General features: G+C 36.9%; 1 protein-coding gene across 1 annotated transcript in view; it reads right to left on the bottom strand.

Moving 5' to 3' along the window:
- ASCC3 (activating signal cointegrator 1 complex subunit 3) overlaps nucleotides 1-26,510 on the bottom strand; it is a 288,876-nt gene that overhangs the window by 212,809 nt on the left and 49,557 nt on the right. The window contains exons 6-10 of the mRNA XM_080665788.1: nucleotides 22,483-22,690; nucleotides 21,668-21,809; nucleotides 20,965-21,090; nucleotides 7,016-7,216; nucleotides 6,416-6,556 (exon numbers count right to left, since the gene is read on the bottom strand). Coding sequence (XP_080521914.1) covers nucleotides 6,416-6,556; nucleotides 7,016-7,216; nucleotides 20,965-21,090; nucleotides 21,668-21,809; nucleotides 22,483-22,690 — 818 coding nt within the window. The remainder of the gene's footprint in view (nucleotides 1-6,415; nucleotides 6,557-7,015; nucleotides 7,217-20,964; nucleotides 21,091-21,667; nucleotides 21,810-22,482; nucleotides 22,691-26,510) is intronic.

Below are 26,510 nucleotides of genomic sequence, written 5' to 3'. Positions count from 1 at the left end.
AAAAAACAGATAGAGGAAGACATAAACAGATGGAAGAACATACCATGTTCATGGATTGTTAGACTTAACATCATCAAAATGTCCATACTACCAAAAGCAATCTATAAATTCAATGCACTTCCCATTAAAATACCAATGGCATATTTCACAGATCTAGAATGAACCTTCAAAAAATTCATCTGGAATAAAAAAAGACCCCGAATAGCTGCAGCAATCCTGAGAAAGAAGAACAAAGTAGGGGGGATCTCAATACCAGATATCAAGCTGTATTACAAAGCCACTGTTCTTAAAACAGCCTGGTACTGGCACAAGAACAGACATATAGATCAATGGAATAGAATAGAACCCAGAAATCGACCCAAACCACTATGCTCAATTAATATTTGACAAAGGAGGCATGAACATACAATGGAGTCAAGACAGTCTCTTCAACAAATGGTGTTGGGAAAACTGGACAGATACATGCAAAAAAAGGAAACTAGACCACCAACTTTCACCATACACAAAAATAAACTCAAAATGGATAAAGGACTTAAACATAAGACGGGAAACCATAAAAATACTAGAGGAATCCACAGTCAGCAAAATCTCAGACATATGCCGAAGGAACTTCTTCACTGATACTGCCCCTAGGGCAACGGAAGCCAAAGAGAAAATAAACAAATGGGACTACATAAAAATAAAAAGCTTTTGCACAGCAAAGGAAACCTTCAATAAAACATCAAAAAAGCCCACTGTATGGGAGAACATATTTGTCAATGTCATCACCTATAACGGTTTAATCTCCAACATTTACAGAGAACTCATACAACTTAACAAAAAGAAGATAACCCAATCAAAAAATGGGCAACTGATCTAAATAGACACTTTTCGAAAGAAGACAGAAGGAAGGCCAAGAGACATATGAAAACCTGCTCAAAGTCACTAATCATCAGAGAGATGCAAATCAAAACAACAATGCAGTACCATCTTACACCTGTCAGAATGGCTATCATCAACAAATCAACAAATGACAAGTGTTGGCGAGAATGCGGAGAAAAAGGAACTCTTTTGCACTGCTGGTACGAATGCAGACTGGTGCAGCCACTGTGGAGAACAGTATGGAGTTTCCTCAAAAAACTAAAAATGGAACTCCCATTTGACCCAGTGATCCCACTTCTAGGAATATATCCCAAGAAACTAGAAACACGAATCAGAAAGGATATATGCACCCCCATGTTCATAGCAGCACAATTCACCATATCTAAGATTTGGAAACAGCCTAAATGCCCATCAGCAGATGAGTGGATTAAAAAACTGTGGTACATCTACACAATGGAATACTACGCTGCGGTAAAAAAGAAGGAGTTCCTACCATTTGAAACAACATGGATGGAGATGGAGAGCATTATGCTAAGTGAAATAAGCCAGGCAGAGAAAGATAAATATCACATGATCTCACTCATTTGTGGAATATAATGAATGGCATAGACTGATGAACAAGAACAGATCCAGAGACTGAGAAACATCGATCAGAACCTCAAACCTCAGGGAAGGAGAGGGTCGGTGGGAGTAAGGGGGAGAGATCAACCAAGGGACTTGTGTGCATGCGTATGAGCCTAATCAATGGACACAGACAACAGGGGGGTGGGGCATGAGGGGAGGGTGGGGGTAATGGGGGAATAAGGACACATATGTAAAAAAATAATAAAAATAATAAAAAAATAAAAATTTAAAAAAAATAGAAAAGAAATTGTGAGGTAACCAGAACCCCAAGAACGCCTGAGAACATCTTTCTTGCCATGCTAGCAGTCATCAGCTGTACGGTAATATTACCTGGGGCAAATGGGAAAGTATTTTGGACTTACGTTCCTGACCCTTCATGGGTAAGAGCCCTTACGTGGGCTGATCCCCCGCCTAGTGTAGTCACCAATAATACCAAACACCTTGGTCATCCAGGAGGATCATGATGGGGCAAGGAAGTATAATTACACAGGGGTCGCTACCCAGCTTCCCTTTTGTATGACACAATATCAAACCACTGCTCATTTGTGTGTAAAATTAAAGAGAGGTTTCTGGCTTGCGTGGACACCAAAGGAAGGGACTATCACTACTTGCTCCTGGGAGAGGTGCAGAAAATGTAACTAAGACCTTTTTTATACAAAAAGAAATTGACAGCCAGTTTGAAATGGAATTGCCATGGCCTAGGCAGGGGTCCTCAGACTTTTTAAACAGGGGGCCAGTTCACTGTCCCTCAGACCATTGGAGGGCCGGACTATAGTTTAAAAAAAACAACTATGGCCGAAACCGGTTTGGCTCAGTGGATAGAGCGTCGGCCTGCGGACTGAAGGGTCCCGGGTTCGATTCCGGTCAAGGGCATGTACCTTGGTTGCGGGCACATCCCCAGTAGGGAGTGTGCAGGAGGCAGCTGATCGATGTTTCTCTCTCATCGATGTTTCTAGCTCTCTATCCCTCTTCCTTCCTCTCTGTGAAATATCAATAAAATATATTAAAAAAAAAAGATTTTTAAAAAAACAACTATGAACAAATTCCTATGAGCACTGCGGGCCCGGGACGAGTCGACTGCTAAGCAGGACAGGCAGTGGCACCCAGCGGGCTGGATAAATGTCCTCGGCGGGCCGCATGTGGCCCGCGGGCCGTAGTTTGAGGACCCCTGGATAGAACAAAGAATATCCTTACATGATATTATTCTGCAATGTCATTATAATTTTTCCCAGATTTGTATTATACCCATTACCTATAATAGTACCTTACACCCTTAGGAATCAATAAAAAATCATCTTTTTGGTTCTTGGAGACAAAGGTAACACATCTCTTGATATTTTAGAATTACAACAGCATAATGTACAATGATCCCAAACAAACTTACAAACTAATTCTTTGAATGTCTGGCAGCAATTTAAAAAGGACATGAAAGGATTTAATCCCTTCCACTGTGTAGAGGGCCCACTGGGAAGGCACCTGAGCATTCTATATTGGTCCCTCTTGCCCTTTTGGCCAAGAGGGACCCTCTTCTCACAATCCAATTGCCCACAGCTGTTGCCTGAGCTTTCTTTTCATGCTGAGGTTGAAGCTTCGTGGTGGCTGGTACCATGGATCTCTCGCCCAGTGGGGTGAGCTGGGCCCTCCCTGGAGAAGAAACCTGGGTTCCCCAAGATATGTGATTAGTGCCGGGGCCCCGCCAGCAGGTGAGGGGATCCCAAGGTAGGTGTTGGGCAAGGAGGCCACGGGGCCATAGGCTACCAAGGAGACAGAACTGAACCTCACATCACCCTGCTTGGCCCCAGAGGATGGCTGGTTAGCCAGAGACGGGTAAGATTCCTCAGGGAAGGAACAACCTAAGACAGGCACAGTCGCAGAGAGGCCATCAGGAGAGAACTCGGGGGTCAACAGGAGTGGGGTACAGACCCTCACCCCCCCAACTTTGCAGGGACCTGAACCCTCACCCCTTCTGAGGGAGGTCTCCTGCACCCATGGCTGCTTTGCTTCCCATGCCCAGCTCAAATCGGGACCCAGGTAACAGACAGAGACTTGGCCGACAGCAGCTGCCCTCCCACTGCAACAAGACTTGTTTGAGTTGTCTTGTACCCATGGTGTGGGGAAGTGGGTTTTTGATATCTAAATCCAGCCTAGCACAGGAATCCTCAGGGCCTACTCAAGAAGGCAAATAATCCTTTCCACTAATATTTACAGGGTAAAATAAGATTGTTGTTAGAGTATTAAATTTGACAGTAAAATAGTAGTCAAGTTCTCAGACTAATTTAAATTGGCTAAGTGAAATAAGCGAATATTCTAGAAAAATTAATGATACTGGACAAAAAGCTGTTCCTAAAGTGTTAACTAAAATTTTTATTGGTAGTTCATCTCATGGTAAAATTGTGTAACATGTAATGAAACTAAAGCAGTTATATTTTAGTGCAAAAAATTAAAATTTAAAAGCTATCAAGACTACATTATAAAATTTCCAAAGCCTCCTAATATTTAAATCAAAAAATGGGGGATAGTAGAAGAGTATCATGTAAGGAAAAATACCCTATAAGTAAATTACATCTAGAAAATCTTTACTTTAGAAAATTAACTTTCATTTGTAATGCTAACAGCAAGACACCCATGAAAAACACACATAGTGTCAAAACAAGCCAAAGGAAAATTGTTTGGGCAAAAAATGAAAAAGGATCCCAAGTCAAATTTATAGAAAAGATTCCTTTATTAACTTTTGGTTGAGAATATGTTTGTATATTTTCAGAAAACACCTCCAAGACCATGTGGATTCCTGCAACAGAGAGGAATTGACAGGACTGCTCCAGACATGAAGACAGAAGAGAAACAGTTCAGAGATGGAAGACGATGACAACACCTTGCCATACTAGCAGTCAGCAGCTGTGTGTCGCTGCAGGTTGCCCAGGACCAAACCAGAGTGGGTCGGACCTGCATTACCACCATTTGTCCACCATCCAGAACTGAAATATCACTGCTGACATGTACACATAAGGAACTGTTTGACATTGAAATTGGGACTCAAAAGAACTGTTGGCCCAGAAAGAAACTCACTACAGACTGATTCATTTGCCTCTCAGCATAACCATTATTGCTTGTCTCATTTTCGGCTTTATAAGTGTATTTCTAGTATCACATGATCTCACTCATCTAGGGGAAATAATGAACAACATAAACTGATGAACAAAAACAGACGCGGAGACAGGGAAGCATCGATCAGACTGTCAAACCTCAGAGGGAAGGTAGGGGAGGGTGGGGGTAAGGGGCAGAGATCAACCAAAGGACTTGTATGCATGCATATAAGCCTAACCAGTGGTCACAGACAACAGGGGGGTGGGGGCATGCGTGGGGAGGGGTTTGGGATGGGAATGGGGGGATGAGGACAAATATGAGATACCTTAATCAATAAAGAAATTTAAAAAAAAAAATTTAAAAAGGAAATTATTAAAATAGCTCCAGGCAGGTGATACTAAACTGATGATGATAAAAGGCATTATGCATTTAATGTATCAAATATAATTATTCATTTTTAGAAAAATTAATTTGGAATAATAAGATTCTCCAAAAATGTTATGGGGTAAAATGCATGGGTTTGGATCAACTTTAAAAAAATTATCTATGAAAGGCAACTGGTAAAATTGACACAAATATCAATTATAATGCACTCATCTTTATTAACCCCAAAATACATTTAACTGGAACCTGGGTTTTTTTGTCACATGGTTCAGTGTACCTGTTATCTGTGGGTTGAATGGTAACACCCAAAAAGATATTCACCCAGAAATTGAATGTAACCTTATTTGGAAAAAAGGCTTTTTACAGATATAAACAAGGTAAAACATCTTGAGATATATTCATATTGGATTTGGAAAAGGCCTAAATCCAATGAATAGTGTTTTTAGAAGAGAAGAGTAGGGGAAAGGACACCCAGGGAAGAAAGCCATGTGAAGACAGAGGCAGAGATTGGAGGGATGTGTCTACAGACCAAGGAATGCCAAGAATTGCCAGCAGCCACCAGAAACTAAGAAAGAGATGTGGAAAAAAGTTCTCTATCAGAGCCTCCAGAAGAAACTAACCCTGCTGACACCTTGACTTTGGACTTCTGACCTCCAGAATTGTGAGAGTTAAGTTTGTGTTAATTTAAGTTTCTCAGCTTGTAGTAATTTGTTATGGCAGCCCAAGGAAACATTTAATACACCTTCCAATCACATTTTAAATCAATGTTCACTCAGTGTTCCAAAAGCTATTATCATCTATTTTCTATCAAACTTCCCTAAATTACCCCATTAATATTTGGTCATTTGGCATTTTATTTATTAAAAGCACTATAAACATCACCTTACTTACATGTTGCATCCATTAATGATAATCTAGTTGTATTTCTAACATAGTTTTTGCCTACTCAGTCACAAGATCCTTGAGGGCAGAAATGGTGAATCTTAAATGTTTTTGCTGTCATGAAAGTCACCTAATGGAGTGCTATATCCAGAGCATGATTAAGTAACTTCCTATGTGATGAAATAAAGAATGACTAAAACTTTTCCTTTAATTAAATAATTCTTATGGAATGTTTTAGGAGACTAGGGGAATCACTTAAATATCTACATATTATTCTGCTCTTACAATTGAAGTCTGTCTTATCCTTACTCCCTTTTGTTTCAAAAGAACAACATTTATTGTCAATGGACTTAAAATCTATACCAGGAATCTAACTCAAGATATAGCAAAAATCGCAGTTAGAAGGGAGACCATAAAACGAAGCCCCACCATAAACCTCTTTTGTAGAAGATGTGGTTATAAATAAAATTCATTAAATTATATATTATGTTTTATAGTTACTTCAGATATAGCCATTTAGCAATTTTCACAATTACCTGAAAAAAAAAAGATATTTTAAAAATGTAAGTATGCAACATACCTGAGTTCGTAAAATTTCACTTTTTGACAACTGCATATCACCAGTCAACTCTTTCACAACGAGGCCCAGTGGCTGTAGACGTTTGCTGAAGTAATTTGTCATTTCAGCTGCCAAGGCCTTCATTGGAGCAACATACACAATCTGTACCAAAGAAACACTAGCTTGACAAATGAGCAAAAACTACAATGTCATTTGTTTTACAGTAGTCAATACAAGTCATAATTTATTGCAAAATATGATTCTAGCCACTTCTAGTGAAAAATCTTAATAGCGATATATGAAAAGTATTTACCTTTGTTGGATAAGTATACAGCTATTTAAAGGACAATGGAATTTGTTTATACAGCCTTATCACTTGGAAAATTGTTTCTGCTTCAAATCTAAATGTATTTTCATATATTTTCACAGGAGTAGTGGGATTTTCATAACACAAACAGAGATTACCCTAATAGTAATGAAGTAAATCAAGCAGCATTCTTTATGTGATTTCATGTACAATAATCCTAAAAGACTTACAAATTTTATATAACATGTACAACGGCCAAATAATTTTCAGTTTTCCCATTTAAAAAGCTATTATCTGGCTTGTTGATTTCCTACCTTAAATTCATTCTTTTTGATAACACCTTGTTGAAAATGTTGTCGAATTTCATGCAAAACTGTAAGCATTGCAATATTGGTCTTTCCAGCTCCAGTGGGGGCACAAATCAGCATGTTCTCATTGGTGTTGTAGGCAGTCTCAAACACAATTGATTGAATTCTATTGAGTCTCTTCATTCCTTTAAAAGCCAGCTGACCAATCTAAAAAAGACATGACCCATTATAAATAACTAGTAACCCTGCGCACGAATCCGTGCTCCAGTAGCTCTCTGCGGGGCCTGGCCGCTCCGCGCCCGCTGCCCAGAGGCTCTCCTCGGCCCAGAGGCCCATCCATGGCCGGGCGCGGAATGCTAGTGTCTCCCCACTCCCGCCCTTCCCCCCGGCCACTCCATGCTCGCTGCCCAGAGGCCCTCCGCGACTGGGGTGGAACGCTTGCCTCGTCGCCATGGCAACGAAGCAAGCATTCCACCAGGCTGCTCACACTGCCCGCTTTCAGCAGCCGCCCCCCCCCCCCCCGGAACTGGGGGACTCCAGCGGAGCTGAGAAGACTGGGCGCCACCATCTTTGTGACGGAGTGATGGTTAATTTGCATATTACCCTTTTATTAGATAGGATAATGTGATGGACCCATACAAAACAGTAAATGCAAACATTTACTTACCTTGATTAAAAACAATAACACACAAATGGCTAAATTGTTCAGTCTCTCAATGTGTCCTATATTTAAATGAAAGTATGTGCAATTGAGAGCAATTCACAACTATTATACAATTCTAATAATGCATTTGGGAATTACAACTCACTAAATTTGAAAACGATATGATAATGGATCTATACCTGTATCTTTGTACACAATCTAAGTATAAAACAATAAGTTAATAAGGTAAGGAAACAAAATTAAACACAGGTATCTTTTGAATATATATGATGATATTCTAGTTTATTTATATTGAAGATGATTAATGAATGTGCAAACCAGAAACTTCCTGGTGATATAAATCAATGAAAATTTCTGTTTCAATATCTTATGGATTGTTTTAAAAAACTTTTTGAAAAGGCAGCTACAATCATAGGAATAACAGCTACAGATTACATTTATTCAGAGCTTACACTACAACATACACAATTGTAAGCACTTTGATATAGTCCTTATTTCATTATGAGAGCAATTCTATGGTATAGGTATTATTGTTAACGTTGTTTTAATTGAGAAAAAAATTAAGACAGCGTGTGCCCTAAACAGGATCCTTTAAAATGTAAACCCTTGTTATCTTTCACCACTGCTATTCTATGTACAGTGCTCTGACATCCTTTGTGATTTTGTACCATCTATAATGTCTTTCCTAACACTGACAAAGGCATCATTATTACTCAACTTCAAGTTCAACTGCAATCTCTGGCCGTCTCTAATTCCTTAAGCAATTATTACATTTACTTTTTTATACTTTGCCATATTTAAAATGATTTAAGAAACTTCCATTTCTCTTAGCAGCTAGACATTCATACAACCCTGTTTTTATATTGTCATTATGAGCCTTAACCACAAATATTGAAATGATTTGTTTATATGTATACATGGCCCACTGGATTGAAACTAAGGATTCAGTTTTATTACTCTTTATATTTCCCTGTACCTAACCAATTGCTGGGAACATAATAAGCCTGTAAATAAATTTTTATTGACTAACAAATAAATTGAATGAATGAAGGGGAAAGTCTTAAAAAGATATGCACTGCATACTTATTATCCTCTACAGAAAGAGTAAACTAGAACTAACCAAAATACGTATATAGCAATTCAAAACAAAACTATATTCAACCATAAATTAAAAATTTACTTCTTATATTCTTAAAGATAACAGTTCAAGCAAGAAGTAGACTAAAACCTTAGAAGAATATCCTGACAAACAAACCTATTTTATATGAAGTTTATAACATTGTATTAAAGTCGACTCATAACTATTATTATACGAAGGATATATCCATTTAAGCATTCATTTTCTTAGCTAAAGTTAGAGAGTGTCTAAAATGAACCATACAATGTATTAGTTGTGATTTTTTTTAAAAGTGTGTTAGAATTTATATTACATCACTTTAATTTTCTATAGTAAAGATAAATTATGTGCTGAGGTATCCAAGGAAAAAGTCACTAAGAAGAATGCCATTTCGGGTAGAAGAAAAAGAATATTAAACACCTAGAGGTAGTTAAATGTTAGTAGTTGTGTGATAGAGATGGGAAAGTTGGCCATGACCAAACTATGAAGACCAGACTACATAAAGAATCCTCCAGAAACCTCTGAAGTTTTTCCTAAAACACAATATAAAGAAATTAGCAAAGGAAACCGAGGCCTCGAGAAGTTAAATAACAGTCCACCCAAGTCCACACTGCTAACTGTGGAAGAGGTGTTTGTCTTATTTCCAAATACAAACCACCATCAGATTTATTGTTTAAAATAATATATTATACAAGGATTTATTTTTCTAGTCAATTAGTATCTACATTCATTTCCAAAAAACTGTGGCAAAAGAATACTTAAAATATACTTGCACATATACACTCTGTTAAAGAAACAGCAAGTTATAAAACAAAATTAAAAAAAAAAACTCCAAAAATTTATAAATGATTTCAAACAGCTCATGGTCTACCCTCTTTCCCAAAGAGTTTATTTTTGTTTCTCATTTTGAATTTATGAAAATTAATGAAATAATTGTCATCATTAAACTTGTTGGTAAAAAAATAAAAGAAATGTGTAAAGACAGCAATTGGAACAATATTTTAAAATTATCACTAGAGGACTAGTATATTTCTAATTGTGTCTGAGAGCTAACTACTAGAACATGAGATAATTAAGTTAAAGTTCATTATGCATAAGGGATTTCTTCTATTTGAATAATATTCAAATTATATTCACAAATACCTTAAAACAAAAGAGAGCGTGGTTATATCAAAACTATTTTATGCCAATTTCAAAGTATGTAATAATAATATTCATTGTTTTATTTGTAATGTCTATTAAATGGTGCTAACAATCATTGCTTCCAAACATTTGTTAAACCTCTAATAAAAGAAATATGTATTGATTTTATACATTAATGAATGCATAACGTTAAATTGCAACTATTTTTCTAAGCATTTTAGGATTTGCTTTTATTCCGAAAACTGTGTATCTCATGGTTCATTTATCATAAAAGTTTCATGTTTGGCCCAGATAGTCATTCTAAACATACATAATTTTCACTTTTAATTGGTCTTAACTAAGCATTTTCAAAATATGCCATAATCAGCAGATCAAAAGTATTTTAAATGTTAAAGCTGCCTCCTAAATCCACTTGTCTATATATATTTTGGATTCATCAGACTACGACTGGTAGTGGATCACCACTGTCCAACAGAAATATAAGGCAGGACCCATGAGGTAATTCCATAGAAAATATGTATCTAACATCCCTTATCAAGGACTGGCTACATAGGCTGCTCTCAAGTGCACAGTGTACTTTTCAAAATAATCAGATGCTATTTACCTGGAAGACCAACAATGTACCCTAAACATACTTTGTTAATTGTTTATAATAATCAAATATAGGTACTTATGCATCCAGTAAATTAAAAAGCATTAACAAGGTATCAGAACAATGCCATACCTTCCAATCTAGTATATGTATCAGATGCTTAAGTTTAAAACATTCTCACAGTAAACATTACAATTTCAGCATATATATTTAGAAAAAATAATACAGATACCCAAGATATACATTGCATAACTTTAATGGTTTAAGTTTCCTCTGGATTCATGTGGTTTAGGTACAAAGTTTGAGAGATGATTACAACTCAGTGGATATGATCAGCACACTCAGTCCAAGCTCCATATGCTAGAATCTCATATCTCTAATATTCTTCACAAACCATGCTCCAAAACATAAATCACTTAACAGCCATGGGATTAAAAAACAACAATTTACATGATCACCTTCCTTAACATCCTTGAGTATTCACTAAGTAATTAGTGAAAACAGAGAGATAGGAGGATACACACTCTATTTCTGAGGTACAACCAACGATTTGATGATGAGCTAAATGTGAGAGAGTGGAAAGAAGTGAGATATATCAAAGATGACCTTTTTTTCCTTGAGTAGATGGGTGGCAGTTCTATTTATGATGTAAGAAAAGCTAAAAGGACAGACTGAGAGAGGAAAAACACATTCTATTTGAAAGGCCCATTACATGTCCAAGGTAATATTTCAAACAGGCAATTGCATCTTACTTTGGGAGGTCGAGGATTTTTAAAAATTGCATTTTCAGAGAGGTACAATGACTTTCCCAAGGTTATATAGTCATAGCAGTCTTTAACTAAAAATAAACACTCCACTAAGAATAATGGAAGACCAAACATCAGACACCTTATTGGTAGGAAAATCTTAATTACTGGGACTACATATTAAAAAATAAACTAGTCCCACTAATAAAAACAAACAAACAAAAAGAAAAAACTTTAAAACATTCCTAGTGTGGATCGCCACTGTCCAACAGAAATATAATGCAAGCCAAATAAGTACATTTAAAATTTTGAAGAGAAACATTATAAACATTTTTAAAGTGAAATTAATGTATATAAAATATTGTTTTAACATGCATCAATAAATTAATAACAAAACACTTTGTATTATTTATTCATATTAAGTCTGAGAAATTAGTATATTTTTACACTCAGCACTTCTCAACCCAGACTAACCGTATTTCAAATGCTCAATAGCCACCCACATGTGGCTAGTGATTACTCGCAGGGGTCCTCAAACTTTTAAACAGGGGGCCAGTTCACTGTCCCTCAGACCGTTGGAGGGCCGGACTATAGTTTAAAAAAAAAACCATGAACAAATTCCTGTGTGCACTGCGGGCCCGGGACGAGTCGGCTGCTAAGCAGGACAGGCAGTGGCACCCGGCGGGCCGCATGTGGCCCGCGGGCCGTAGTTTGAGGACGCCTGGTACTGTGTTAAACAGTGCAGCTCTAGACAGCATCCAGATTACTTACATAATGCTTTAAAATTGATTACTATACTGTCAGAACACAGCAGACTGCATTGCAGGAAAGGCTCTTAGGGCAATATCCAAAATCCTTAACTTGGTCAGAAAAGCTCTGCCATAATCTGAGTCATGGACTACAGAAGAACAACATTATAAACTTTCAATATTGGGATGTTTGGGGAAAGAAAAAGATTAGTTTTCATCCGACCTCTTCTTCTCTATGACTTTATCCTTAGGAAGCAAAGAAACAAGAAAACAAGTAATCATTTATTGACTCTGTTAAAAAATGGAATTAAAGTTCTTTTCCAACATGGATTAAATCACTACTACTTATTTCTACATTCCAACCTCAAAGTCTAAAATAAAACAGTTAAGTCCAAACATCTACCACATACAACAATGGTTCCAACTGAAGTTTCATTTCTCAACTTTTTTTTTTAAGATTGACAAACACTTCCCCTGATCATATGAAATCATTTATATTCTCTAAAGTGCTAAATGATAAATATAAGGAGTTATTTTCCTCTAGAATATGAGACTACATAGAGTTAGGACTTACGTTTTTCATCTTTGTCTCCCTAATACCTAGCATAGTACCTGGCACAAAGCAAATATTCAGTGATGTTGTTTTTTCTGTATTTGCTTTAGCTGAGTCATAACAGTATTAACTTATAATACCATCTTTGAGCTATATCACTGACGAATTTTTATAAATTAAATAATACACAAGACACTTCATGTGAAACACAATGACTATCTCTAGAACAGGAGATTGGTATAAATTTTTCTGCTCACATTATTTAAGCTTGACAATTGTTTTCCATTAGATATTATAAATACTAGCCAAATTACCTTTTTTCTACACTCATTCACTGCAGTTTCCAGTGAAACTAGTTACCTTGAATTACATCAGCTCCTGTTACATTTGCTCTGGGAAAACCCCAAAAAAGTGTTGTTTTAAAATATAATTTTTACAATTTTAAATCCTCCTGACACTAAGACAGCATTAGAAAAAAATCATGCTTATTTCTTTGTATTAGGTGTATAAAAATCATAGGAAACTCTTGGGACATTACAGTGGAAATAGGGATCCCCTTTTACCACAGATAATAGGACTCTAGGTCAGTGCTATTCACATAGGAGTTATGTTCAACTTAGTGAACTGTGCCAGCATTTTTAAAGAATACAATGTGAAAGAAAAAGAAAATAGTACACTGTATCACATATGATAAGGGTAAATACTGCTTCATGAAAATTTTATTTGTGTTTGGGTTATACTGCATTACAATTGAAAATAATTTTTTAATGTGAGCTGTAATAAAAGAGTTGGAAATCCATTGTTAAGATACTCACTTTCCAATGAATACTAATGCATTCTTTCACAATATGGCCAATTTCATTTTAAGAATAAAAACCTTTCTTTCACAAATGCTTACAACCTTGGGCTTAGTAATGTCACTTTTTTAGAATACACCCAAAACATACTTGCGCATCTGCAAAACTGTGTATGCAAAAGATTACTCATCAGAAAATTGTTTGTGGTAGCAAAAACTAGAAACAATCCAAATGCCATCAATACACTACCACTTGAATAAATTAGGGCACAGCCACACAATGGATTGTATGCAGCCATAGAACAGAATAGGAATGTTTTCTACTTACTGAGATGAAAAGAATCTCCTTATGTGAAAAAAAGCAAGATGTAGAACAACATTATAGTATCCTAATTTTGTTTTTCTTTAAAGTTGGTGGGATAGGAAACAGGGAATAAGAATTTGTATTTATATTTGCTTGTAGACATTCACACATAAAATACATATGATCTAAATACAATGATTATTAATGGAAAGCAGATGGGGAACAGGGATAAATAAGAAAAATTTTACTACTTAAAGGTTTCTAGTTTTTGAAATGTGACCAAATCTATGAAAAAAAAGGAAAAGAAAAAAGATACACTAAGAAATACAACTGATTCTTTTAAGAAATGGTAAAATTAAAGAAGCATCTGATTAAATGAAAAAGCCTACATGAGCTCTCAAGCATTACAAAAGTATTATATTAGAAAATTCTCATTATTCCTAGAGTTTTACCATCCGAAGACAAAAAAAGGTAAATTGGATTAGTCTTCTAGCAGCCCTTCGTATTATTTTAAATAAGTCCCTCCACTTACTGTCTTCAACATTCTCTTTTTTGGTCATAATATGGCTGGTTCTTCAATGGCTTCTCCCAATTAAAAATTTCAGAATAGATGATACAGCAGGTTCAGTTCCTACCCCCAATACCTATGGCATTAAACCTGTGGCCTCACTGAAGCCTCTATGTCTTCATCGGAGGACCAGATCTGTTGTTAAGTGCAAGCCTACACTGTGTGCTGCTGTTAACCTAAAACGTACCCTCCCATTCCTTCAATGTATACTGAACACTGCCTACCAAGTGGCAAGCTGTGAGGACTTGTTCTCTGTCCTCAAGAATTCATGGTGCAGCAGGTGACTCTGGACCACCAGGAGCCCGTTTCTTGGGCCTCCACTACACCTCTAAACTACACACTTCCTTCCCCCAACCTTTAAAGGAACCAGGGGAAAACCTGACACGACACTTCACTGATTATTCCAAACAAAATCTAGATAGTCTATGACAAGAATAGTGGACTAATATGATATAAAAATATATAACATTATCTTTAATGCTCTTGCATTACAAACAAATACTAAGATAACATATTCCCAATTATCTAAATTGGCAAATAAATTGTTCCTTAATCCACTTAAGGAACAGTGCTCTATTGAGCACTTACTAGATACTAGGCTTTGTTTTAAATGCTTCTAGTGATTATTTCATTTAACACCCAACAAAACCTCTGAGGTAAGTCTTTTATTATTCTTATTTAAAGATGAGGAAACTAGGGCATGGAGAGATTAAAGAACTCCCTCAGGGATAGATAAATGGACAGTAAACAAGACAAGGACTGGAACTCAGATATGCAACACCAAAGTCCAAATTAAAAGTCCAAGTTAAAAACTTGTAAAGTTTACTGATTTCATTACTCTTAATCTTTATACTTTATGCAGACTTTTTAATCAAGTAACTTAATTTTATCAAAATATAAAAATACCAAGTCAATAAAAATACTGACTATTCTAATAATTGAAAAGCTGCAAAATAGAAAAATATTTTTTATTTATCTGAGTATTTAAGACTTTTTAAAAATTGACTATTTTTGGTAATTTTTGTATCTTCATATCCTATATAATAAAAGCCTAATATGAAAATTGTCCCCTCGACCAGGAGTTCGACTGCTCACTATGATGAGCGCTGACCACCAGGGGGTGGTGCGGAACATGGTGGGCATCAGCAATGAAATGCTGGCAGTGGGCGGCAGTGGAGGCTTTGCCAGCCCCAATGGGCCCCGATGTGAGCAGGACCGCGGCGGGATGGTGAAGCAGGTGAACAGGTGGCACCAGGCCAAAGCAGGTACGAGCCGGGCCCAATTGCTCCACTGATTGCCCCACAGACAACAACCAGCAGTGGTGGTGGTGGTGGGGGAAGGGTTGCACAGGGCCACCACCTGGCTTCTAGGTGCTGAGGGAGGTGGGTGGGGGCCCGACGACTCAGGCGGAAGGGTACGTGCGGGGGGGGGGGCTCAGGAGCCCAGGTGCTCTCCAGGGCCCAGAGTTCAGCTGGGACCTGTCCTTCCATGCTAGACACTCACGCTTCGTTGCCGGCCAGGCCTAGGGACCGCACCCATGCATGAATTTCATGCACCAGGCCTCTAGTATATTATATATGTCATGTATAAATGATTAACATTAATAAACTTATATATCATTTAACCTAAAAATTCCATTTCAAAAAATTTATCCAAATTAAACTAACTGAAATAAGAAAGCCAGATAAATAATCAAGCACAAAGATATTTGCTATATTACCATTTATAATAAAAAGAAAGTTGAGTATCTATTAATCTGGGCTGATTAAATAATTCATGATACATGCTTCATGAATTACAGTAGTTAAATAGAAGAAAATATACATATGTTAGTACATATACACTTATAGACAAATGTATCTGAAAAGAAAAAAGGTATGCCACAGAATAGTAAAATAACTAATTAAATATAGTTTGTTAATACGAAAAGATATGAAAAGATACATATATCAAACTGTTCCATTGCAGCTGGTATTATAAAGAAACTTTCACTTTCTATTACATTTTAGATACTACATTTTTGAATGGATTTTATAATCAGCTCTATAAAATACTTTTCTGTTTAGATAAAAAATATTTATCTGAGGAATAAACAAAAGGAGATCTATAATTCAATATTGTCCTAATGTTAAAACAACGATTTATTGCTTTATAGATACAAATATCTAATGTTTTACTGTAAACTCCAAATACCTGATTCATCTTGTTTTTCATTATGTCATAAAAAGAGTCCTACATCTTTACCAAACACCAAATCTCCAATGTGAACTCCCACTTGAAAATGCACTGAGAAGTTAATGCATTCTGTTAATTAAGAGACAAGAAGTGCATGGCCACTGTTGATTTCTCTTTACTGAAGATTCATGTGCTTTAATGTTTCATAACGATAATTCATTTTGAATCAGTCTGGGTGGAGGAAATTACGTTTTAGCAACAAAAGACCTCAAGAGAGTAATCTACTATTAAATCTTTGAAAGAAGTGGGATTGTAAGATTTTGTGAAAATAAGATGAGTTAGTTATTTTGTAAAATGAAATCGAGCCATATTTTATTACATACAAAAAGCAGTAAGAAATCACAATGCATAATTCACAAATCTTTCATATTATTTAATAGAATGCATTTACACTATTTAAAAGTGTAACCAAAAATATTTAACATGCCCACAAATGTCAATTCTTAAAAATTCTCTCATACTGAAAACATTCCACCCAAGAAGCATAATGACAACAAAACCCCAACTAAATAAATAGTTGGCCCTTCTCTACTCCCTCCCTGATGACAAAATGATAAATAAAAATCTATTACTGCCTGTCCTTGAAGAGAAAAACACGAGAGAAAGACAAACAATAGCAATATCACGTTTTATGAGAACGTAACGCACAATGTGAGTCAAGAGGACACTAATTTCCCAGGTATGAGTTAAGGCTTGAATGCTAAGGAAAACTAAAGAAGTCTTGTGAGGGGAATTAAAAGACAAAACTTTGGCTACACAGTCATAATAAACTCCACTGATAAATCAACAAAATTGCACACATGTTTCTACCAGCACACTCTTAATAATAATTCAATATGTCAGATATCACTCTGAAACACCTTCACCAAGCTGCTATGCCAACAGTCACATTCACAGTCACAAGAAGACAGTAAAAGACATGGTTGGAGCAAAGCTATGGGTTTGATTGGGCTATGTTTGGTTTGCTTTAGACAGAAACACCATAAGTGAGGGCTGGTTTCACAAAACCAGTATTATAATTATGTATACAAACTTCAGAGGCTTAAAGCAGAAGTGAAAAGCTAACAATCCGGTACTTTCTATGAACTTAATATATTATTTTCATAAGGGGGATGAACTCATACTGACATGTACTATATCCCTCCCTCCAGGATTTCACTATAAGTGTTGTAGCTTATTTCTTTGGCACTGCAGTCTACTTGGCCCAAATTGTGGGACCTGCCTTATAACAAACAGCTGCACTTCTAATCATGGCAATAAAACAGAAGCCAAAGAGTCTCTGTCAAATTCTGTTGACTCCCACATAGAAAATGTCATTTTCAGTTTCTTGGCTGATATTTATGGCAATAACTGGTTTCAGCTCTGACTTTAACCTTTAAATTATTTCCACCAGCTTGCCTGAAATCTTTTAAAGAGAGTAAAATGTTTGAACTTAATTTTGTGGTCAAGCTCACAAAATGTTACAGATATTATATTATAGGTAATTTTTTAATTTACATTTTTACAGTACATGACTTTAAACTTTCCAAAACTAATTAAATAAAGCAAGAAGATCATTTTAAATATACATCTCCTTAAACAAGAAAATTTCACTATCAGAATCCTCAAGGGAACTGATCCACTTGCATTCAATCTAACCGTATTTGAATAATTTATTATGAGATCAAGTCAAGATTTCATTTAATATAAATAACATAGTAAAAACATATAAATGAAAGTATTAATGACTTATTTAGAACAGTCAGTTCAATAGACAAATTTGTATGTGTGTGTATTCCAATATTCCAATGCTTAACAACATACATGGTATTGTTTTCCTGAAGAACAAAAATTTAGAAATACCTACTTAAATTGGTACATTTAAAAAATTTACATTTTAAAACACAATTTGATGTCCTTAACTCATTTCCATATAATAATCTGAAAATTATTTTTATTGGGGAAATAAGCAGTAAACTGGACTTATAAATTGCTTCCTTAAATTAAAATGTACTACTTATTTTCCCAGTGAGATCTGAAGCTCACTTGGAAGGGTAACAAATATACTACACCCACTACTCAAAAGAGTACGGTAAGGACCCAGACAACGACTGCTGGAGAGGAACTCAGCTGAGGGTTTGCAGAGGAGGCCAATGTTTGAGAACAAGTTTCTCATACTTGGGGTACGGAAGTAAAATAAGAAATATTTATCAATTAAAATCAATCCAGAAATACCACAAATGACAGACTATTTAAGAAGATAGAGCAAGGAACAGCAACTATGGCCACAGGGCCAAATCTGGCCAGAAGCCCATATATATTCTTTTTTTTTTTATGGTCTATAAACTAAGAATGCTTACTATATTTTGAAAAGATCATGTATAATAAAGAGTTAATATGCAAATGGATGTCATGCCCTCACATCATCAGGCCATAACTGTTCAGACACTCAACACTGGGGAGAGACGAATGGGGACCATCCAGGCACATAAGAGCTTGCGAGAGAGGAATGGGGACCAGCCAGACACAAATGAGCTCACAAGAGAGGAATGGGGACGAGCCAGGCTGCGGCCCGGGAGAGGGACAAGCCGCCCGCCCTGTGGTCCCGGGTGCCAGCGGCTGTGCCTGCGGCCCAAGAGAGGAACAAGCCACCCGCCTCATGGTCCTGGGCACCTGCAGCTGCAGCCCAGGCGAAGCCGCCTGCCCACAGTCCCGAGGCTGTGGCCAGCCAGGTGAAGCTGGCTCAGGTCCTAGGTGCCTGTGGCCAGCCAGAGGGAGGGAAACATTTGGGTCACAGGTGCTTGCGACCAGCCGGAGGAGGGAATCCTGGGTCCCGGGTGTGGGGCGAGGCAAAGGCAGTTAGGGGCGATCAGGCCAGCAGGAGAGCAGTTAGGGGTGGTCAGGCAGGTAGGGGAGCAGTTAGAGGCCATCAGGCAGGTAGGCAGAGGTGGTTAGGGGCAATCAGGCAGGCAGAGGTGGTTAGAGGAGATCAGACAGGCAGGCAAGCGGTTAGGAGCCAGCAGTCCCGGATTGCGAGAGGGTGCAGGCCAGGCTGAGGGACACAACCCCCCCTCCATGCATAAATTTCATGCACCGGGCCTCTAGTATTTTAATAAAAAGGAAGAAAATAATGACTATGAAACAGAGACCCTTATGTGGTCTACAAAGCCTACAATAATTACTATCTGCTCCTTTACAGAAATAAACATGAATGAATACTTAGAAATAAGTATGAAAGAAAAGTAAGAAGCCTGATTAATTCATTATATAGACAGTGAATGCCAATGCTTTTACATAAAGAAGTATAGTACTGAGTATAGAAAATGAAATAAATCTTAATGATAATGCTTATAAGGATGGGTAAGGTTTAAAAAAATTATGTATATAATTATTAATTTCATAGGCTCTCAGCCCTGGCTGCATTTCAAAATCACCTACAGAGTGTCAATACAATCTTCAAAATATAGATATCTTGGCCCCTCCCAAGAAATTATGACTAAATATAGGCCAAAACATTTGGATTTTGAAAAGTTATACATGTAATTCTAATGCACAGAATGAAACCCACTAATAAAAGTTTAATTACAATTTTGGTCTACTATAAAAATTTATTTTAGAAAAGAACTTAAAATTGTAACAATAAAGAATTGTAATAATGGCATAAAATGGAATACTTTATGGTGAGTAAATATAATGCTAAATATTTATGTCTATTGACATAGAAAGATATATGTGAAGATATATACAAACACACAAAAATGTATATTATATAATTCAATTTTTTAAAAACAAAATACACACACCCACATATATATAGAATGGAGTCAATTCTGGCTGGCTGTCATACTTTATGCTGCTCTTTTTGCTTGCCTATAGGATATGGTATTTCTGAATGATTATTCATATACAAAAACAAAGCAACTTCACTTTGGTAATAGAAAAGATTAAATAATATATACACTTTGAACTAAATTAAGAAATGTTTTATTTTGAAATAAATCAAAAATGGCAACATTTTAACAACTGGTAAATTGAGACAAAGAGGGTACATGGAGAATTCTATTCACACAACTTTTCCATAGGTCTGAAATTATTTAAAATTTACAGCCTGAGGGGAAATAAGTAAAAGAGTCCCCCCTTCCACAAAAATGACATTTTATTATAGATTGACCATTTGATATGTCAATACAATACATAAAACCTTTAAATCATTTTAATTAAGTCAGTTTATATAGCTTGAACCAAATATTGTTGAAAGAACCAAAATAAACATGAAGTATAGAAATATGTACACAGAAATGTACATAAATGTTTAATGTATAAAGGAATGTATATACATATGCAGTTTTTAAAATTTAAACTCTCCTACTATACATCTTTAGTAACCAACTGCCTATGTCTCTTCATTGTATTAGCTAACTGACCTTGAAAAAGAATTTTTCCAATTCAAATCCATTCATAAACATACCAAGCATCAAAAATATCAACTCTATAAAAAGATCATCTCACCTCATCTAAGTCTTCGATATAAACTGGTTTTTCCTCAAAGCCAACTGGCATTGGTTCACTGTGGGGAATCTTTACTTCTTCATACATCTTGTTATTCTCTCTTTGGATTCCTTCTGGCAAAATCATCTATAAACATCAAAAATTAAAATTCAATAATAAAAACAAATACTCTATGATAAATATCCTTTAGAGAGAGAACACTACTGGTTTTACCACACAGCACTAAAAAATAAATTTAGCTACTTTAAAGGAAAGGAAGCCTAAACAAACAAACAAACAAACAAACAAAAAACCATATACACACAAAGCATTCATGTATTAGGTATCTCATATAACATATGAACCATTTTATGTTGATGAATCTTAAAGTATACATTAATTAGATGGTATTCCGGAAGACCACTGTACTCACAAAGGTAGGAAAAATATCCAATATAAAGTGTATAGTTTAATGAAAAAGCAATGTATTTGCTATGCAATGTAAGTTGTATATAATGAGAGAACAGATATTTTTTTAATATCTACTATGTGTGAAGAACTTTACATACACTGCATTATTTCATTTTCCACAGTCTTTTTAAATATAATTTAGCATAGTATAGTCCACCAGTACTAGAGTAACAAAGGAAACAGGGAAAATCTATGTGTCATTTCCTCACAACAGACATTATTATCTCAAAGTGGTTAAAGAGCAGTGACATACCTTTGCACCAGCAATGAATGCTGATGTTTTCATGGCTTCAGCCTGGGAATCATAAACATGGGGATAACGTATTTTTTCAAAGTCCGTGTCCCTCTGCCTGCTCAGAATTGGAACATTTCTAGCACTCATAAGTGCCTGCTCCCTTTAAATACAAAAACAATAGGCTAAATCTGAAATTTTTATCTTGCAACAAAAAGCATACAGTATTAAATCAAGATCACTATAATAACTATTTTAGGTAGCCTTTCATTATAAAAGAGAAGAAATAAAACTATACAAAGGAAGATATTAGCAATCCCGATATTTTCTGTGAAATCACACAGGAGTCAACACATTTTTAGGTAACATCGTATTTATAATTTTGTTTATCACAATCCCAAGATGTTTATAAATTAAAAATGGGTTTCAATATTTAAAGAGCAAGTATAATAATGCCTTCATTTAATTTTTCTCCTTTCGACTTCTAAGTAATAATAGGTAAAAAGTATTCATTAAGCTAGGAAAAGAAACAAATAAGTCAAAAAAATTGTGTAGGCTTCATAAATATTAACCTAGTGGTGTGTGCACAGCGCCTAAAAATAGTATACTTCTATAAGCTAAATTTCTCACCTATCTAGAAGCAACAAGAATATTCTAATTAAGCAGATCACTGCTTTCTTATCCCATAAAATTGTTTTTCATATTACAAAATTCTATTCTTGTAAGAAAACGCGACTAGAAGTATAAATTTGAAACTAAACTAAAAAATGATAATGATATATAAAAGTAGCAATTACAACACAAGCATTTTTTTTTCAGCTGCTGGCTTTTATTACCTGTGTATCCGCAATTCCTTAGGATCGAAGCATGTAAGTCCTTCTCCGGAAATTTCACCATCTTCTCCAGCCTTTTTTTCTCGTCTCCAATTTCTTTTTTCTTCTCGGCGATACTGTTTTATTAACTGCTTTTCTTGTTCAGACTGAATAGTAACTTGACATCCATAAGTGGGTTTAGCATTTTCTCCTAAAATTTTCTTGCAATTGTCTACAAAGCAAATTTAAAACATCATATTTGGCAAATTTAACTTTACTTAACACCATTTTCCTCCTCACCAAAACCTAAGAATGCACAATATTCTAACAATTCATTTTTTTAAAAACTGGCACATTCATTTGTATGTTTTAAGGAGAGTTTTTAAAAATCACAACATCTAAATGATATTACATAGTAGCTTAAGAAAATTCAGCAGATATTTTCTTCCTACAGACTAAACCAGTGGTTGGCAAACTGCAGCTCGCGAGCCACATGCGGCTCGACATGCGGCTTGCGAGCCGCGGTTTGCCACTCTGTTGACTAAGGAGTTTGCCGACCACTGACCTAGACTCTCGATTCCAATAATTACAGGCTGTTGTTGTTCCTTCTGATTAAGCCCCTATCCCAGTGGTCGGCAAACTCATTAGTCAACAGAGCAGCAAACCACGACCACTGGACTAAACAGTTTGCCGACCACTGGACTAAACAGTTAAATGTTATAAATTCTTACATGTAACATCGGAACCTAAAAATTCAACTTTGTAATTTTGAAATAAGTTCTATGCATATAATTTCAATAAACATAATAATTATCAAACTAATTAGCATTTCCTGTTAACATAATCTCTATATACAAAAGCCTAAGCGACCGTTATGACCAAATGACTGGCCAGTAGCTATGACACGCACTGACCACCAGGGGGCAGACACTCAACGCAGGAGCTGCCCCCTGGTCGTCAGTGCGCTCCCACAGCCAACCTCCCGTGGTCCCTCTTCCCAGCTGGCCAACCTCCCGTGAGACGGCGCTGATCGGGGCCCAATAGCTGGCCAGGCCGAGGGACGCCACCCATGCACGAATTCGTGCCCCAGGCCTCTAGTAATCAAATAAAGATTTTCTTTACACATCAGATATGTTTTCCCAATATAAAAGGCCTTACTGTGTTAAGTTATTCATATGTTACTACTTATTTTCCATGAAAGAAAATTTGTTAATATTAGCTCAGGATATAGTTAGAAGATAAGCAAGGTAAATAAAAAAAGAGGATGGGAGGAGAACCAAGATGGCAGCTGCCTCGCACAACCACATCAAAATTACAACTAAAAGACAGAACAACTATCTTCCAGAACCACGGGGAAGGTGGCTGAGTGGAAGTACTACAACCAGAAAGGTAAAGAAGAAAGCGCATTGAGACTGGTAGAAGGCACGGAGGTGCGGAACAGGTTGGCACCCCAGTGCGCTGCTTTTTTAATCGGGAGGGAGATACAAGCTCCCACTTGCTCTGAACTCCAGTTCCGGGCGAGACTCTGGGAAACCCAGACACATACGGGGAGAAACTGGACTGTCTGGCATTGGGGCAGGAACGCAAGGGCGGCTTTCTTTCAGACAGAGGTGCTCGCAGTGGTCATTGTTCCTGCACTGGGACCTCTCTGGTGCAGGGCTGACTGTCAGCCATTGCTGTTTGCTCCGCCCTGGTGATTCCAAGACCCTGCCTCACCCAATTTACATTCATGTGCACAGCGGCTTTTGCATATAAATTGCCTGTTCTTTCTCAGTCTAAAAAAAACCTGTCAAACGGGCAGCAGCAGGGTCAGGGAACCCCAAAGCTATCAATAAAAGGCCCAAAACTCAGCACCAGCACCAGCCTGCCTTGCTTCATAGCTGGGCCTCGTCTGGGCACTTCCAAGCCCCATATAAAGAGGAGGAATCTGCAGATCTCTCTGTAGCTCCTGCTGGGTGGCCCCAGGTAGTGACTGACTTTGCACCTCCTTGGAGATCCAAGAGCCAGTGTACCCAATGGTCAGTGTGAGACCATATCAGATTACAAATCTTCACATCCGTAAGTGACACACTCAAGGGGCAGACTCAGTGAGCATCAAAGCCCCACTGAAGCAAGTCCTGCCCCATGAGGGTGTCTCCTGCACAGTAGCTCTTCCATTGTAGACACAGCTGGTCCCCACAGCCAACTGGCCTGGAGGTCAATTCCTCCCAGTTATACCAACAGCAATCAAGGCTTAACTACAACAAGACTGTGCACACAGCCTACAAAGGGGTGCACCAAGAGTGTCCCCCTCAGGTAACTGGGGAGGCTGAGCCACTGGGCCCTACAGGACACCTACCACACAAAGCCACTCTATCAACTCAAGGAGACTTAGCAGCTACCCAATACATAGAAACAAACACAGGGAAGCAGCCAAAATGCAGAGACAAACATGTCACAAATGAAAGAAATGGATGAAAGCAAAATACTGGATATAGAGTTCAAAACCACAGTTATAAGGTTACTCAAGAATCATCTAGAAACCTCCGAGGAACTTAGTGAGACCTTTAAGGATCTAAATGAGAATGCCAAAAAAATGGAAAAGGACCAGTCAGAAATTAAGCATAAACTGACTGAAAGAAAAAATAATATACAGAGATTCAACAGTAGACTAGAGGATTCCAAGAATCAAGTCAAATACTTGGAAGCAAAAAAACACCCAACTGGAAAAGAAAAAAGAAAAAGAATCCAAAAATATGAAGATAGTGTAGGGAGCCTCTGGGACAACTTCAAAGGTACCAACATCTGAATTATGGGAGTGCCAGAAGAAGAGAGAGAGCAAGATACTGAAAACCTATTTGAAGAAATAATGACAGAAAACTTCCCCCACCTGGTGAAAGATACTGAAAACCTATTTAATGAAATAATTACCAAAAACTTCCCCCACCTGGTGAAAGAAATAGACTTACAAGTCCAGGAAGTGCACAGAACCCCAAACAAGAGGAATCCAAAGAGGACCACACCAAGACACATCATAATTAAAATGCCAAGGACAAAAGTAAAGAGAGAATATTAAAAGCAGCAAGAGAAAAACAGTTAGTTACCTACAAGGGAGTACCCATACGACTGTCAGCTGATTTCTCAACAGAAACTTGCCTGCTGGCCAGAAAGGGGTGGCAAGAAATATTCAAAGTGTGAATAGCAAGAACCTACAACCAAGATTACTCTACCCAGCAAAGCTATCATTTAGAATTCAAGGGCAGATAAAGAGCTTCACAGACAAGAAAAAGCTAAAGGAGTTCATCACCACCAAACTAATATTATATGAAATGCTGAAAGGTATTCTTTAAGAAGAGGAAGAAGAAAAAGGTAAAGATAAAAATTATGAACAACAAATACATATCTATCAATAAGTGAATCTAAAAATCAAGTGAATAAATAAATCTGATGAACAGAATAAACTGGTGAATGTAATAGAATCAGGAGCATGGAAAGGGAGCGGACTGACAATTCTCGAGGGGTACGGGGGTGTGGGGGGAAGAGATTAAGCAAAGATCTTACACCTATGAAGGAGGACAGTGGAGGGGCGAGGGCCTAGGGTGGGGTGTGAACCGGGTGGAGGGGAGCTATGGGGGGGGAAGGGGGAAGAGGAACATCTGTAATTATCTGAATAAAGATTTAAAAAAAAAAAAAGGATGGTCCACTTTTTCATGGAATACCAGTTTAAAAAAATAAAATGGAAGAAAGCCAGAACCACTAAAAGGAACCAGGTCAATCAAAGCTCAGTGTGTTTACAAGTTACAATTTAAACCTATGGTTTGGTCAACTCAGGAAAGTTTTTCTTCCACAGGATTACCTTCTGTGCCTAATTAAATCTTTCCAAGTAGTAGTATCTTGGCTCATTGCAGCCCTAAAAAAATTAACAGGAATGTTGCTGAAAGCAATTCCCATCAATACACATTATTGTATTGAGGACCTACTAGTTTCCAGGCACTGCTACTAAGCTATGAAGATAATGAAGAATGAGACTTGGTTCATACTCTGAAGGAGCACCATAGTGCAAGGTATTTTAT

Source organism: Plecotus auritus (assembly GCF_963455305.1).
Source record: "Plecotus auritus genome assembly, chromosome: 4".
Classification (NCBI taxonomy): Eukaryota; Metazoa; Chordata; class Mammalia; order Chiroptera; family Vespertilionidae; genus Plecotus; species Plecotus auritus.
The sequence above is the reverse complement of the archived record's forward strand: the minus strand, read 5'-3'. Positions and strand labels throughout refer to the sequence as shown.